Source organism: Podarcis bocagei (genome assembly GCF_964188305.1).
Source record: "Podarcis bocagei genome assembly, chromosome: 17".
Lineage (NCBI taxonomy): Eukaryota > Metazoa > Chordata > Lepidosauria > Squamata > Lacertidae > Podarcis > Podarcis bocagei.
Window position 1 is genome coordinate 32,683,329 of NC_138143.1, and position 12,990 is coordinate 32,696,318.

General features: G+C 42.4%; 2 protein-coding genes across 4 annotated transcripts in view; one reads left to right on the plus strand and one right to left on the minus strand.

Moving 5' to 3' along the window:
- LOC308576737 (neuronal acetylcholine receptor subunit alpha-7-like) overlaps nt 1-11,731 on the plus strand; it is a 110,951-nt gene extending 99,220 nt beyond the window's left edge. Inside the window, exons 9-10 of one of the 2 annotated variants that reach the window (XM_081176615.1) lie at nt 1,531-1,640; nt 9,606-11,675. In XM_081176615.1, coding sequence (XP_081032741.1) covers nt 1,531-1,640; nt 9,606-10,127 — 632 coding nt within the window. In that variant the 3' untranslated portion in view covers nt 10,128-11,675. Of the gene's footprint in view, nt 1-1,530; nt 1,641-9,605 lie in introns of both variants that reach the window. The other variant, XM_081176616.1, reaches the window with a different exon arrangement.
- Nucleotides 11,732-12,085: 354 nt separating this feature from the next.
- DNAH6 (dynein axonemal heavy chain 6) overlaps nt 12,086-12,990 on the minus strand; it is a 137,696-nt gene continuing 136,791 nt past the window's right edge. For both annotated transcript variants that reach the window (XM_081175972.1, XM_081175973.1), the window contains one exon: nt 12,086-12,391. In XM_081175972.1, coding sequence (XP_081032098.1) covers nt 12,288-12,391 — 104 coding nt within the window. In that variant the 3' untranslated portion in view covers nt 12,086-12,287. The remainder of the gene's footprint in view (nt 12,392-12,990) is intronic.

A 12,990-nucleotide genomic window follows, 5' to 3' on the forward strand; every position in this document is an offset into this window, starting at 1 on the left:
TTAAATTGTGCTTTATTGAAATCAGAAGTGAAAGTGGCCAAACTCATTGTCATGATGCATTGGAGGGGGGGGGTTGCCCGGGGTGAAGCATATGCCCGCGCTGCCCAGGCATGGGTGCACGGAGCGGCGCGCATGCCCTGCAGCCGGGAGGTGGAGCGAGCCACTGATGGCGGACATTCGGCGTGCCGCCTGCCCAATGCCCCACCAAGTGAAGACACCTGGGGCAGTCTGCCCCCAGGGTTACCTCAGTCCTGGGGAGGCCAGTAGGCTCATTTCTCACAAGATAAACTATGGCTTATCGTGGTGTTCAAATTTAGCCAATGCAGAGTTCTGACCTCTCTAATAAGGTATTATCTTTTTATAGGTTTCTCTCTCCTTTGGGGATTGATATTAACACTGGGGCCACAATTCCATACACCTCAATTCTCTCTGTTTACCAGAGACAGCCTTTCTTTTCTGATCTCTCCTCCAGTTAACAGGCTTGGGGGTATATCTTTTCTAAAATGTTGTTAGTGTGCTCATATGGTTCTTCAGAATCCAGCTTCCTCCCCAGGGCCACAACAAATTGAATTAAATCTATGAGTGGTGGTAGATAAATAGGGATAATTGGAGCAAAAAATTAATATATGCTGGTGCTGCTGAGTAAATCAATTCAGTGTACCAGAGGCAGAGATGAGCTTTCAGCAAAGTCCAGTGCTTCGAACAGTGATTTCTCCTGGACAAATAAGCACACTTCAAATACACAAGAGTGGGTTTTTACTTTCATCTGTGGAATATTAGAGAATACTGAAGACTAGGCAGCCTGTTTTATTTGTGTGGTGGAGGATATTTGCGTATTTTATTTTATTTTTACTGTAACTAATCACCTGACTCTGGGGGTAAATGAGTTTAAAAGGAAAAGCAATTTGCTAGTTCCGCTGTGCAATCAGCTGCTAAAGTACAAACCTTCAAAGCATTTCTGGCTGCATGCGTGTTTCTCCCATGTCCAACCTATGGATGTCCACTATTATGGCAATGAGTACCTGAAGCAGGGTGGGTGGGGGGAACCTCAGGTGTGGTTGGTCAGGTGTACCTGCTACCATTAGGCAAGGCTAGTGGGGCCCCTCCTTTTTTTGTCTCACTTTCTGCTGCCCCCATTTCCCCTTGTCCCGTCCCCATAAAGTGAAGACAGGGCCACAAGTTGCCAACCTAAAGGCGAGGGCGCGCACACAGAATACATTGATACATTGTCTATATTCTGTAATTAGTGGTATAACACAACCACTTAGGAAAAGACTAAAAGAGGATGCATCCCATTAAATTCAGGAAGTGTGTAGATATTTTGTTTCTAGCTTCTTCTTTTTAAAGCGTGTTAAATTGAGAAATGTTTAATGGGCATAACTTTGCAATGCACAATACACTGCATGTTCTTATGTCATTTACCGTGCTGTCAAGGCTGTAAAAATACAACCAAGTTGCCAAGTGCTCCGGGAGCCCCCAAAGGCTAAGTAACTATGTGTTATCTTCTCCCTCCCCTCTTTTAATGCACAGCACAATATTTTGCAAGCATCATGGTCATTGTCGGCTTATCTGTGGTGGTGACGGTTCTCGTTCTTCAGTTCCATCATCACGACCCTCAAGCTGGGAAGATGCCCCAATGGGTAAGTGCAAACAGATGAATCTCAAAAACATGCAGGCATAAATATATATAATTGTTTTGGAGGTGATAGAAAGAACAGAATATTTTAAAGAGAAGCTCACAATTCTGTCAAGGTGTCTCACATACGATATGCTCCCCTTTGCTTTTGACTAAACCTGCACAATTTGTGACCCATCCAGAGTGTGTAGGCTTCTCAAAAAGCAAGGATGGCCACTTCACTCCCTGGCTTACATTTATTTGCTTATTTGTAAAAGTATTCATATGCCTCCTACTTACAAACCATTACAATAACTTAATAGTTAGCTGCTTTCTGATTTTAACATTTTTACAAGTTTTTGATTGTATGGTTTTATGTATGATGGCTGCAAACCACTCCTGTTATTATATTTTTATATATAGTAGTATATAATTTTTTTTATATAAATAAGACATTTTAAAACATCTTGTTGTATCTGTCTGTCTCAAGAGACAGTGCACCTCCAGTGGTGAAATCAAACTTCCTCAGGGCGCAATATGACACAATAATTAAAATGACTGGCTACTCAAGGGAAATAATAATAATATTGTATACTGCCCTATACCCTTAGGTTGCAGAGCATAAAATTTAAACAATGGCATAGGCCTGCTGACATAGGAAAGTCTCCAGAAATCAAAAGCGAGGGTGCCTGCTGAATCTCTCCTGTAGCTAACTTGTGGTTAATTTCCCCAGCAGCTATCCCTATGTGTTTCAGCGAAATAAAATAGTTAGAAATTCTGTGCTTACAAGATTGCGGGGCCAGGCGTTACCTTCCAAAAGCCTTGAGGATAGCATTGAGATTCTGGAATTGCTGTCCTCATACAGTTCAGAATAGAGTGAATTTTGCATGGAATAGTAATTGGTACATGCAGGAGGCTTACATCATAAAGAGGATGTTTGCTTGTGGTCTGGAAGAGGTAGAAGGTAGACTCATCTCTGTAGCTGTGCAAAAGGGTGCCTCAACAGAATACTGAGAAGTTGCTTCTCTCATACAAACCAAGACGGCTGGAGGGACTGTTGCTCTTGTGATTCCCATCACATCAGCACTGCTGTTCTCTTGCTAGGCTTCTTGTCAGCTGTGTTACCTGTCTCTTTCACAGGCTTCCCTGTAGCTCTTTGCTAGGTAAGAAAGACCTCCTAACAGATTCCCCATTGATGGAGGAGTATGAATTCTCTTCCTGGAAATTTGGTTCTCTGCCACTCTCGTCTCAAAAGCTTCTCTTCCACTCACAAATAGTCTCTCCTACGGAGCTGAAAGCTGCCTTGATTTCATTTGTGTTTATAATGAATTGCATATTGTTCTGTAATTATTTTTCACCTTGAAAAATAACCGATTTTAAGAGGGATGGAGGCGCTGCCTCGAGAGCAGCACTAACCAACAAAATCCCACTGCTTAATTGAGTGGCACTCGAGGTTAACCAGCATAAATTTTACCTGCAATGAATTTTTGCAAGGACATTCCGCAGTTTGCCTTGATGTTGGCTATTTCGTTTTAGCTATTAGCAGCTAATTAATTGCAGCAATTATGTACAGCTCTGTTAATTTGCATGTTGCTGGTTATATGGGTTGATTATAAAGTTCACTGCCCTGATCCAGCAAGAGAAAATAGGCATGCAAATAGTCGTGCAGGTGTATTATCTGGGGATCAAAAGTCCAATCTAGGGCTGGGATAATATTTTCTGAAGTGGAGCTGGCCATCTGTTCAGCAGGAAGCAGACGAATAGAGTGAGTCCCCCCTTTCCCAGAGTTTGAATTTAAATACTAACACCAATATTACAACAACAGTGGCCGCCGGCAAAGGAGTGTAAATAGCATAGAAACAACATAATATGAGGCCAAGTATAGAGTGCCTAAAAAGTTGTTTGAATACATTGAACAATAGCATTTGTATTTGGTTATGTTCCAAAAAGGCAAGGAAGAAATAAGTAAATTTAGAAATTATATTGAACACTGGAAACATTGTATTTCAACAGATATTATAACAAGAATGTTTAGAGAGGAATACTGTCATTTTGAATGGTCTTTCATGGTTCCTCTGCTTCTTAAAAATAATTTGAAAGAATAATTAAAAGGATACATAACGTCAGAAATCCCAGTATTGTTTCTAATTGGAATCCACTCAAGTTGCAAATCAAGATTTAAGTTTGTTCAGGCTCTGTTCATTTTACAAATGGAACGTCTCAACTGGGTTGCCATTTTATCATCTACATGGTAAAGCATACATTTCTCTTGTGAAGCGTGCATTTTTAAATTGATTAAAAAAAATAATTTGAAATAGTGAGGGCTGTGTTCACTGTAGCGCTAAGCAGATTGCTCTGTCAGCACAGGGATTTCTTCTTATGCAACTGAACAGTCTCCAACTCTCCTTCCCCTACACATGCCCTAAATCTATTCTGCGGGTCCCCCATTCCCACAGAACAGATTTTTTTTTTGGGGGGGGAGAGCAGGGAATCCCCTTGTGCTAATCCTTGTACTAGGATAAAAACATAGTTTGACTAGAACTCTCCTTTCTCAAATTCATTTCAGCACTCATTCACATATTGCAGTACAAAGGAAGTTAATTTTTTGTGTGCGGAACTAATCTCTAGGAACAATTTTTAATTTCAGTAGATTTTTATTTAACCTATGAGCTACATCTGTCCAGCTAAAATGAATGTTGTGCTAGTTTGTGCCCTTATTTATTATGGGAGGACTTGGTCAGCTGAGTTTTTATACGGGGCCAATTCTTTGATCCTTTTGTGATTTTGTGGGTTCTAAAAAGTTGAAGGCACAGAGAGACTTAGGGCTCATCCATACTTGCCCTTGGCCCACGGCTTCCCCCTGGGGGAACCCATTTTTTAGTGCTGAATCAGAGCCAACGTCAACTGGGTTTTCTCTGGATTGACGTTGGCTCCGATTTATCACTAAAGAGCGGGTTTTCCCAGGGAAAGTGGCAGGGCAAGGGCAAAACCTTTCGACCGGTGTCTAGAAAGCGTGGGATAAGCAGAAAGCTACTTGGAGCCATTCTTTCTAGTGGTAAATCAGGTCCTGTCAAAGAGAGTCACTAGTCTTGGGACTTTAGGTGCTTGAGACAAATCCACTTTTTAAGCCTGTGGTGGTCCCCCCCCCCTTCTCTTTTCAAGCCTGTAAAGTATGGATAACTTTTTAATTACAAGCTACGGACAGCTTTTCAATTACATAAATATCATTTGGAAGAATCAGTGACCTCATATTGTGCGGTTGCCCCAGCAGTTGCTTCATCCCATATAATAAGTTCATTTTGTGTGTCAGTTTATAATATTATGAATTTTTTTAACATTAAAAATTCACCACCAGGGCCACATTAGTGCTTTTTTATGCTTGTTCAATAGGCTCCATTGATGTCCTGGGAGCTGAATGCTATGATGCAATCAAGAGCTGCAGGCAGGAATGCCAAGAGTTATTCCTGTTGGTATCTATTACATGTCACTGCAGGAGGCCCTGTGGGAATCTGAGCAATAGCTTCTAGATAGCCTTTGGTTGTAGGGTTCATTTCAAAGTCACAGATGTTTTCTGAAAGTTCAGGAGCTAGACAGTCTGTTTACAGAGTCTCATTTAAATTCGGAAGATAACTTTACTAGCTATTGTTGAACTTCCCAGTGAAGGACATCAGTGCTTAGACCATGCTACCAGATGCTTACCATCTGGGTTTCCTTCTTTGTATTCACCTTGCAAACATGGGACTGGAACCCTGCAGGGAAAAGCTGTTTTGAAGGAGAAAGTTTCACTGGGAGAGACCAGAAGTGAATCCAGTTCAGCATTCTGTTTCCAGAAGTTTGGGTACTTCTGCAAAGCTTACCAGTGAAACAATAAGTCAACAAGGGCTTCCTCTGTTGTTTGTCCCCAGCATCTGGTGATCTATCAGGGCTAATAGTGCCTTCCTCCATGAATTTGGTTGTGCTAGCCCAGTGCGTGTAGTACAGTCAAACCTCAGTTGTCAAATGTAATCTGTTCCGGAAGCCTGTTCAGCTTCCGAAATGTTCGACAACTGAGGCATGGCTTCTGATTGGCTGCAGGAGCTTCCTGCACTCAAGCAGAAGTCTCGTCGGATGTTCGGCTTCCGGAAAACGTTCAAAACCCAGAACACTTACGGCTGGGTTTTTGGCATTCGGGAGCCAAAAAGTCGGCCTTTGGGAACTGAGGTTTGACTGTACCTATTTCTGTACCCAGGGTTGTAGGCACCCTGAGCCAAAAGTGGATCTAATCTAAATCTCCCTGCACTTCCACTTAACTGCCTCTACCTGATAAGTTGGGGATCAGGTCACCCCCTCTTTTATAGAGAATGCTTCATTGAGACCCTCCAAATACTTACAAAGCATTCACAAGTATTTAAAAAGGGCAGTCTATTCTAATAAGGCAACCTCAAATCCCTGGGTAATGTAGTATTGTGGCAGCAGGGGTAGAGTCTATCATGAGCTCCAGCACAAATGATAGTGGCAGCAGTAGAATTTAAATGTATTACAGGATTTCCAGAGTTTTCCGAGAGAACTGAGCAAGACCCATCGCTTCTTACAGCAACCTCAAATTGCCTAGGAAAGAGAATGATTTGGGTGCTTGCGCTGCTGTGGTTGCAGAATGTCACACACAACAATGGGCCATTAAATCTTCCTCAGTTATTGTAAAATACTTCAAAGCACTTGATGCAAAGCACAGCAGTTGCTAACCTCCTGTTCAGGGGCCTGATCCAACCTCCCAAGCACCTTCCCCCTTCTGGAGGAAGACCCCACCGATTTGGTGGTGGCAAAAAAAAATATATATTTAAAAGTAGGCACAGCCCTAGGATGGGCAAAATGCACTGACGCAGATACACAATGCCCTCCTACTGGGCCATCAGATCCATCATTTGATGAGTAGAGGGGCGACAGTAACTTCATCTTGATCATCAGCTGACCTTCATAGGTGAGCTGAGGAGGAGGGGCTATGTGTTATATGCCTGTGTATCAGAAAGAGTGGAGGTCACCACAACCATTACTGGCATTTGGCTACCCTGGAAGACTAGCCAGGGGTGAATGTGGCCCTCAGGTCAAAAAAGGTTAGACACCACCACCACCTGTCATAAGAAAACAAGAAAAGGATTTATGTAAGTGTCTACCCAAGGAAGATTTTAAATTTACATAGGGTAGATACTTCTAACCCAAAGTGGAGTCTTTTGACCAAATTGTCTATAGAGATACAGCTGCCTTTGTCATATGGCTGATCTTCACAAAGGCGATTTCCCCTCCTTCTTGTTTTAAATTCTCTACTTACAACATGGCAGTGTTTGAGGGGGAAAGCAAGTTGAAAGCTCACATGGATCTTTGGATTCTGGCCAGTATGTGGGTTTGCATTTATTGGACATAAACATCATTAGCAACATTTACTCCAATTATTAGTGAGATAATGATTCACCTCGGGCATTTATTACAAAGCCTACCCTCCAGGTAATGATTACATATGCTTGAGTAGGTATGGCATTCAATAAGTATGTAATTTGTAGTTTCTTTGTGTGGGCTGAGGTTAGACAATTGTTATATATGCAGTAGGACTAGGGAAATTTCTCAAATAATTTAGATGCGGTATCAAAGTATGGTTCACTTATTTGAATTGCTGCTTCTTGTTCCATTGCGATCTGTAGAAGTAAAAAAGATTCAAGCCCGAGAGCACTTTTGATATAGATCAGAAAAAAGATCAGTAGAACTGAATTCACTCGCTTCAACAATCAATGCGTGCCAATATAGCCTTTGAGAAAGGCCATACCTTTATCCTTCAGTATCAGGCTAGAGCTTCTATTAATCTGAGCTCTAAAGAGACCCAATCCTTTGGCCATTTTCTGTTGTTGTGAAGATCCAGGATTCTGAGCTACTTTATTAATGGTGTGGATCAAGGCCTGAAAACAAGCACCCATCCCTTTTAAAATCCTTTATACTTGGTGTAATGGCCTCATTTCTGCATTTCCAAAAGCAGTGTTCACAGTATCTTCCAAGCACACAGGAAATGACCCACTCTCCTCCCTCCTAGTGCTCCTATCTACCAGGAATAGATTGAAAACAATCTCCCAGTCCTCACATTTTCTTCTACCTACCTGAATGCTTGAAAGGTGTCAGTGGCCTGTTATCCCAGGTACTTCTCTTCACCTGTGTGGAACCTGCCAGGTACCAAATTCTGCCTCTAGAGGTGTGCCTAGTTCCAAATAATAGATTGGGGGGTCTCCTATCAACCCACCTCCTTAGTTGCAAAGGGTTCAAACTGGGAATTACTCCATGGAAAAAATTGTTGTCTTCTGAACAGAACGATGGATCCTTGCTTCCTTCAAGCAAGTTTAAGGTTCTATTGTAATACTAGGGTTAAACCAGAGGGGGCAGGGCCACACATGCAAGCCCCACTCGCAACACCCCCAGATATTACTTCTGGTAAATGAGCCACCATAGCTGCTAGAGGGCCATGAAAATTTGTGTCATGGGCTTTTTAGACTCATCTGCCCATGTAAGGGACACGGGTGGCGCTGTGGTCTAAACCACAGAGCCTACGGCTTGCCGATCAGAAGGTCGGCGGTTCGAATCCCCGCGACGGGGTGAGCTCCTGTTGCTCGGTGCCTGCTCCTGCCAACCTAGCAGTTCGAAAGCACACTAGGGCAAGTAGATAAATAGGTACCACTCCGGCGGGAAGGTAAATGGTGTTTCCATGCACTGCTCTGGTTCGCCAGAAGCGGCTTAGTCATGCTGGCCACGTGACCCGGAAGCTGTACGCCGGCTCCCTCGGCCAATAAAGTGAGATGAGCGCCGCAACCCCAGAGTCGGACACGACTGGACCTAATGGTCAGGGGTCCCTGTACCCATGTACTATCTGAAACCACAGGGGCTTGGTCGTTGGATATGAAATACATTGACATTATTTTCAGCTCTCCTATCCCACTGTAGCAGCCTCTTTTCTCATGAAGCTCCTATCGGCTAAGAAGGTTTTCAGAACTATTTATTTATTAACATGGGACTCTAATCCTGCTGGCATATTGAACACTGGGAAAATGGGTTGCCAGAACTTCCGCCCCATGTCTTTTATCGTTGCCCATTCCCAAGGGAAACTTGCAAAGTAGAAGCAGCCGCCACAGGCTAATATCACATGGGGGTATAGTACAACATTTTGTTTCTCTGTTTTATTTATTCCAACGCTAAAACTATTGGTTTGAGGTAAGCAATTAAAATTCAAGGCTAGGTCCTTACCTGTGAGAGATATTTGTCTAGTTGTGTCAGGAAACTATTCTGCAAGCAAGAGATCCCTCTTCATGGTTGATATGTAGTTGATTAATCTAATTTCCCTTGGGGCTGGACACAAGGTCCCATTTTCCAAGCTTTTTTGATTCAATTAGCTCTCAACAAAGCATGAGGTTCCTCAAACAAGATACTCAATAGAGATGGTGTAATCTGTTATTATACAAGTTACCAGAGAAATCTATACCACTATCACCTACATGAGCTAATCCAAGAGACTTTCTTTATAAATAGAATACTCCTTCACACTGCTATACATTAAAGGATTAAGACTGAGAACAGTTCAGTCCTGTTTAAATTCTTTGACTTTAATCATTTAATCACATTCCAGTAGTTAAGTTTCTTAACCAATTTTAATTTCTTGTAAGTACTCAATAGAGACTGCTTCCACTACAGCTATAAAAAGAGCTCTTGCAATGCACCTGAGGCATCTATTTTCCAGATTAGTGGCCTGAAACATAAAAGTCTAGTAGAAGCACAGTTAATACAAAAATTGTTTTTCCTGACATCTTTGTTTCATTCTAGATAGTCATGATCTATGACGCTTCACACAGAAATTTATAGAATGGCAAAATCCCTTTGCAAAACACATTTCCCCTGATGCTTCTTGGTGCAATTAGTATTTGTTGTAAAGTTGGTCTTTCAAAGCTTCTGAGAAATGTGCTGATGGTTTATGTATTTTTTTCAGGTTCGTGTAGTTCTGCTGAACTGGTGTGCTTGGTTTTTGAGAATGAAAAAACCTGGCGAGAGCTTAAGACCCCTTTCTTGCAAATATAGCCACTCTAGACACCAGTCAAGTGTCAGCAGCGTAGAAATGAATGTCTTACCAGGACACCAATCTAGCAATGGCAACGTGATCTACAGCTACCATGTCATGGAAAACCCTTGCTGCCCACAGAACAGTGATATGAGCGATAAGGGTGGGAAAGGTCCCAGTTCTTCACCTGAAGATGCCGAGCTTACTCAAAGGAAAGTTTTAATGGACACTATCCCAGTGATTGTGAAAATCCTGGAAGAAGTTCAGTTCATTGCAGCCCGTTTCCGAAAACAGGACGAAGGGGAAGAAATCTGCAGTGAATGGAAGTTTGCTGCTGCTGTCATAGACAGATTGTGCCTCGTGGCGTTTTCACTCTTTGCCATCATCTGCACGCTCACAATACTAATGTCTGCTCCAAATTTCATTGAAGCTGTTACAAAAGATTTCACATAAGGATCTCAGAAACCAACAGAAAACTCCCAAAGGTTATTGGGGATTACGAATTGATGCCATTAATTTTGTTAAACAATGAGATTTTAAAATTGGGAAGTGCACTTTGTGTGCCGACTTCAATAAGGGAAAGGAGTTGGAATGAATTTCAGCATCCAGTTGTCTCCCCCAATATTAGAGATTACAAGGTACAGGATTAAAGTACCTGGCTCTGTTACTTGTTTTGTAAACAGTGTCCTCTCCCTGTACTCGTGGTCATGATCTCTGATAAATATTAGATGAAACCTGATATACGACATATGCGTTGCCAAGTAATTAGTCAAGTATAAGTGCTACTAGGGAAACACTAGTGAACATTTTGCTGCATTTGTAAATCTTTCCTTAAACACGTTATTTGCTGTCATTTCCTTAAACACGTTATGTGTCATTTTCAATATCTTTGTTTGCATCTTGACGCAAAGTTCATCTATGGTAATGTATCACTTTTGCCTTGAATGATATTGCGGTTTGCCAAATAAATGGCGAGTTTTAGCTTTTATCACCATTGTGATGGTCTGAAATATTTATCCAGCTTGCCCCGGGAATATCTTCAAAACGTTTTCCAGTGTCCAACATACTCATAGGAACGACAACTTATCACCTTTCCCTAAGTTAAGCATTAAGGCTGCAAATGTGTTTGTATACATAATCAAATTTCATTAAATTGTATTGGTCTAATGCTTATTTACTCTAGCCTGTTAGGATGTACATAGTCCCAAACGTTTAGAAAGCATTATGTGTATCACTTGCTGGGTTGAGAATGATGGGTATAAATCAGGTGCATGTTCAGGTAGGCATCTGAATGTGTATCTGAGCAAAGGTTTGGATACACATTCCCCCCAATTGCACATGAAATGCCTTTGTGTAAGGAACTATTTGTCACAGACTGCAATGTGTAAGGGAGCATTCAGCTGACCTATAAGCCCATTAAGATGGTGGAGAGCTCTACTGCTGAAAGCTATAGCTACTGCGGGGGAGAGCAATCCAAACCCATGATCTCTTGGGAAAGGAGGTTGGTCCCTGACTCCACTGGCTCTGTTTGTGGGGGAGCACAGTGGTGAGGAGCCCCCCAAGGCACCCACCAACATAGCAGGAAGGTGGTATTCCTGTCACTGGAACGTCCCGGAATGGATCCTGAGCCAGCCCTACTGCTGTCATGTGGCAACAATGGGTCCAAGTTGGGCCTCTTAGATGTGCCAGCCTTTAAACTGGCACAGGCATGGGGCATTCCCCCCCCCCCAATTCTGGCCAGTGTGAGTGGCAGGGCAGCACCGGTGCCCCTCAATCCAGTCCTGCCACTACCAGCCCCAGAGGTCAGGACTGCAGCCTAAAATATTTTCTCATGACACCTGATAAGGGCTTCTGATGACCAGATACTGATGTGACAATTGTCATCATCATACGATGAGTTGACACTACTTATGCCATGTGCCTTCTATACAGGGAAGAACAAAGTTTATACAAACATGAGTACAGTAAAGGAGTTTGTTATTATTGGATCTATTGCTGAATGTAACATTTCCCAACTTTTTTGCAAGCTGCCAACTCATATTGAAAACGGAGACAAGCAAGCATTGCTTATTTCCTTCCCCTCCCAATAACTATTATGGTGTGCACGTGTGTGTGGAAAGGAAACATTTATTGCATAAATTTTTCAGACAAAATGGAATTAGCCATTCAATTGCCTATTGCAATTTTTTTTCCTTAGAAACTTTTCCCATTATAAGCAATTTGCATTCGCAAATAAATCAAGATATAAAAGCTTACAGCACAGGATTCACAATGTTATCCCTTTGATGCAAAGCATGTTTCTTCATTTGAAACATGCACATACTATAGGAGTAGACTTTAAAAAAGAAAAAAAGGTACTACCAATGCATAAAATATTGAAGCAGTAAATGAAAAGCAAAGGAGAGCAGTGGGAAATGAACACTACATCCAACTTATTCATGAAGTCTAATGCAAATAAAAAATCAATTGAAAGGGAGGAACAGTTCTGACAGTGTGGTTATATAGCATACCAATGCGATGAGCACGACGCTGATGTAACTTTACAATTCTGCACCTGCCATATGGTGTGGGCACAATGTAGACTTATGCTGGTGGACAGCAACCATGTCCCAACTATTCATTCAGCTGGCAAAGCAATGCAGAGCCTTTGGAGATCCAATAGTCACTTGGCCTTTTGGAAGGCAATAAGACGGTGACCACAAAATTGGTGGAATGACCTAATTCAAAAAGTAACAAGAACTTTGTTACCATGTGTCCACAGGCTCTAAAGTTAGTAACCATTAAAACCTGTATAAAATACAGTACGTGAAATCTGGAGTAAGTAGTTCAACTCAGTTATTCCATTAAGACTGAATGCAACCTGAATATAAGGGCTAGGATACCAACAGACCTGATTCTCCCACCCACATTTTCTGTCCCCTTCCATCTTCTTACCAGTGGTCTTCCCTCCACTCCCTGGCAGTGGTGCGCTTTGGTGGCAAACTGCAAAAGGGCAGGCTCCCTCCTTCCCCTCTTTGGTGCCTGGTGCCTTGCATAGCTGTGCATAAGGCCAAGGCAGTCCCTGGGGCATGCAGTTTTCCCAGGGGCTGGTGCAACATCAGAAGCCCCTCCTTTCCCTGCTATGGCTTGTCTGCAACTTTCCCAGGGAAACTGACAGTATTTGGGTGCCCCTGGGAAAGCACGTTTCCCAGCATTCTGGAAACCAGGGAAAGCGGCAAAAGGGACATACACAAAGGTAAATGCACCCTAATAATCCCACTCCCACCATGGCCACAGCAGCCACAGAGGAGAAGGGGTGGGAAGAGAGCGCAGTGGC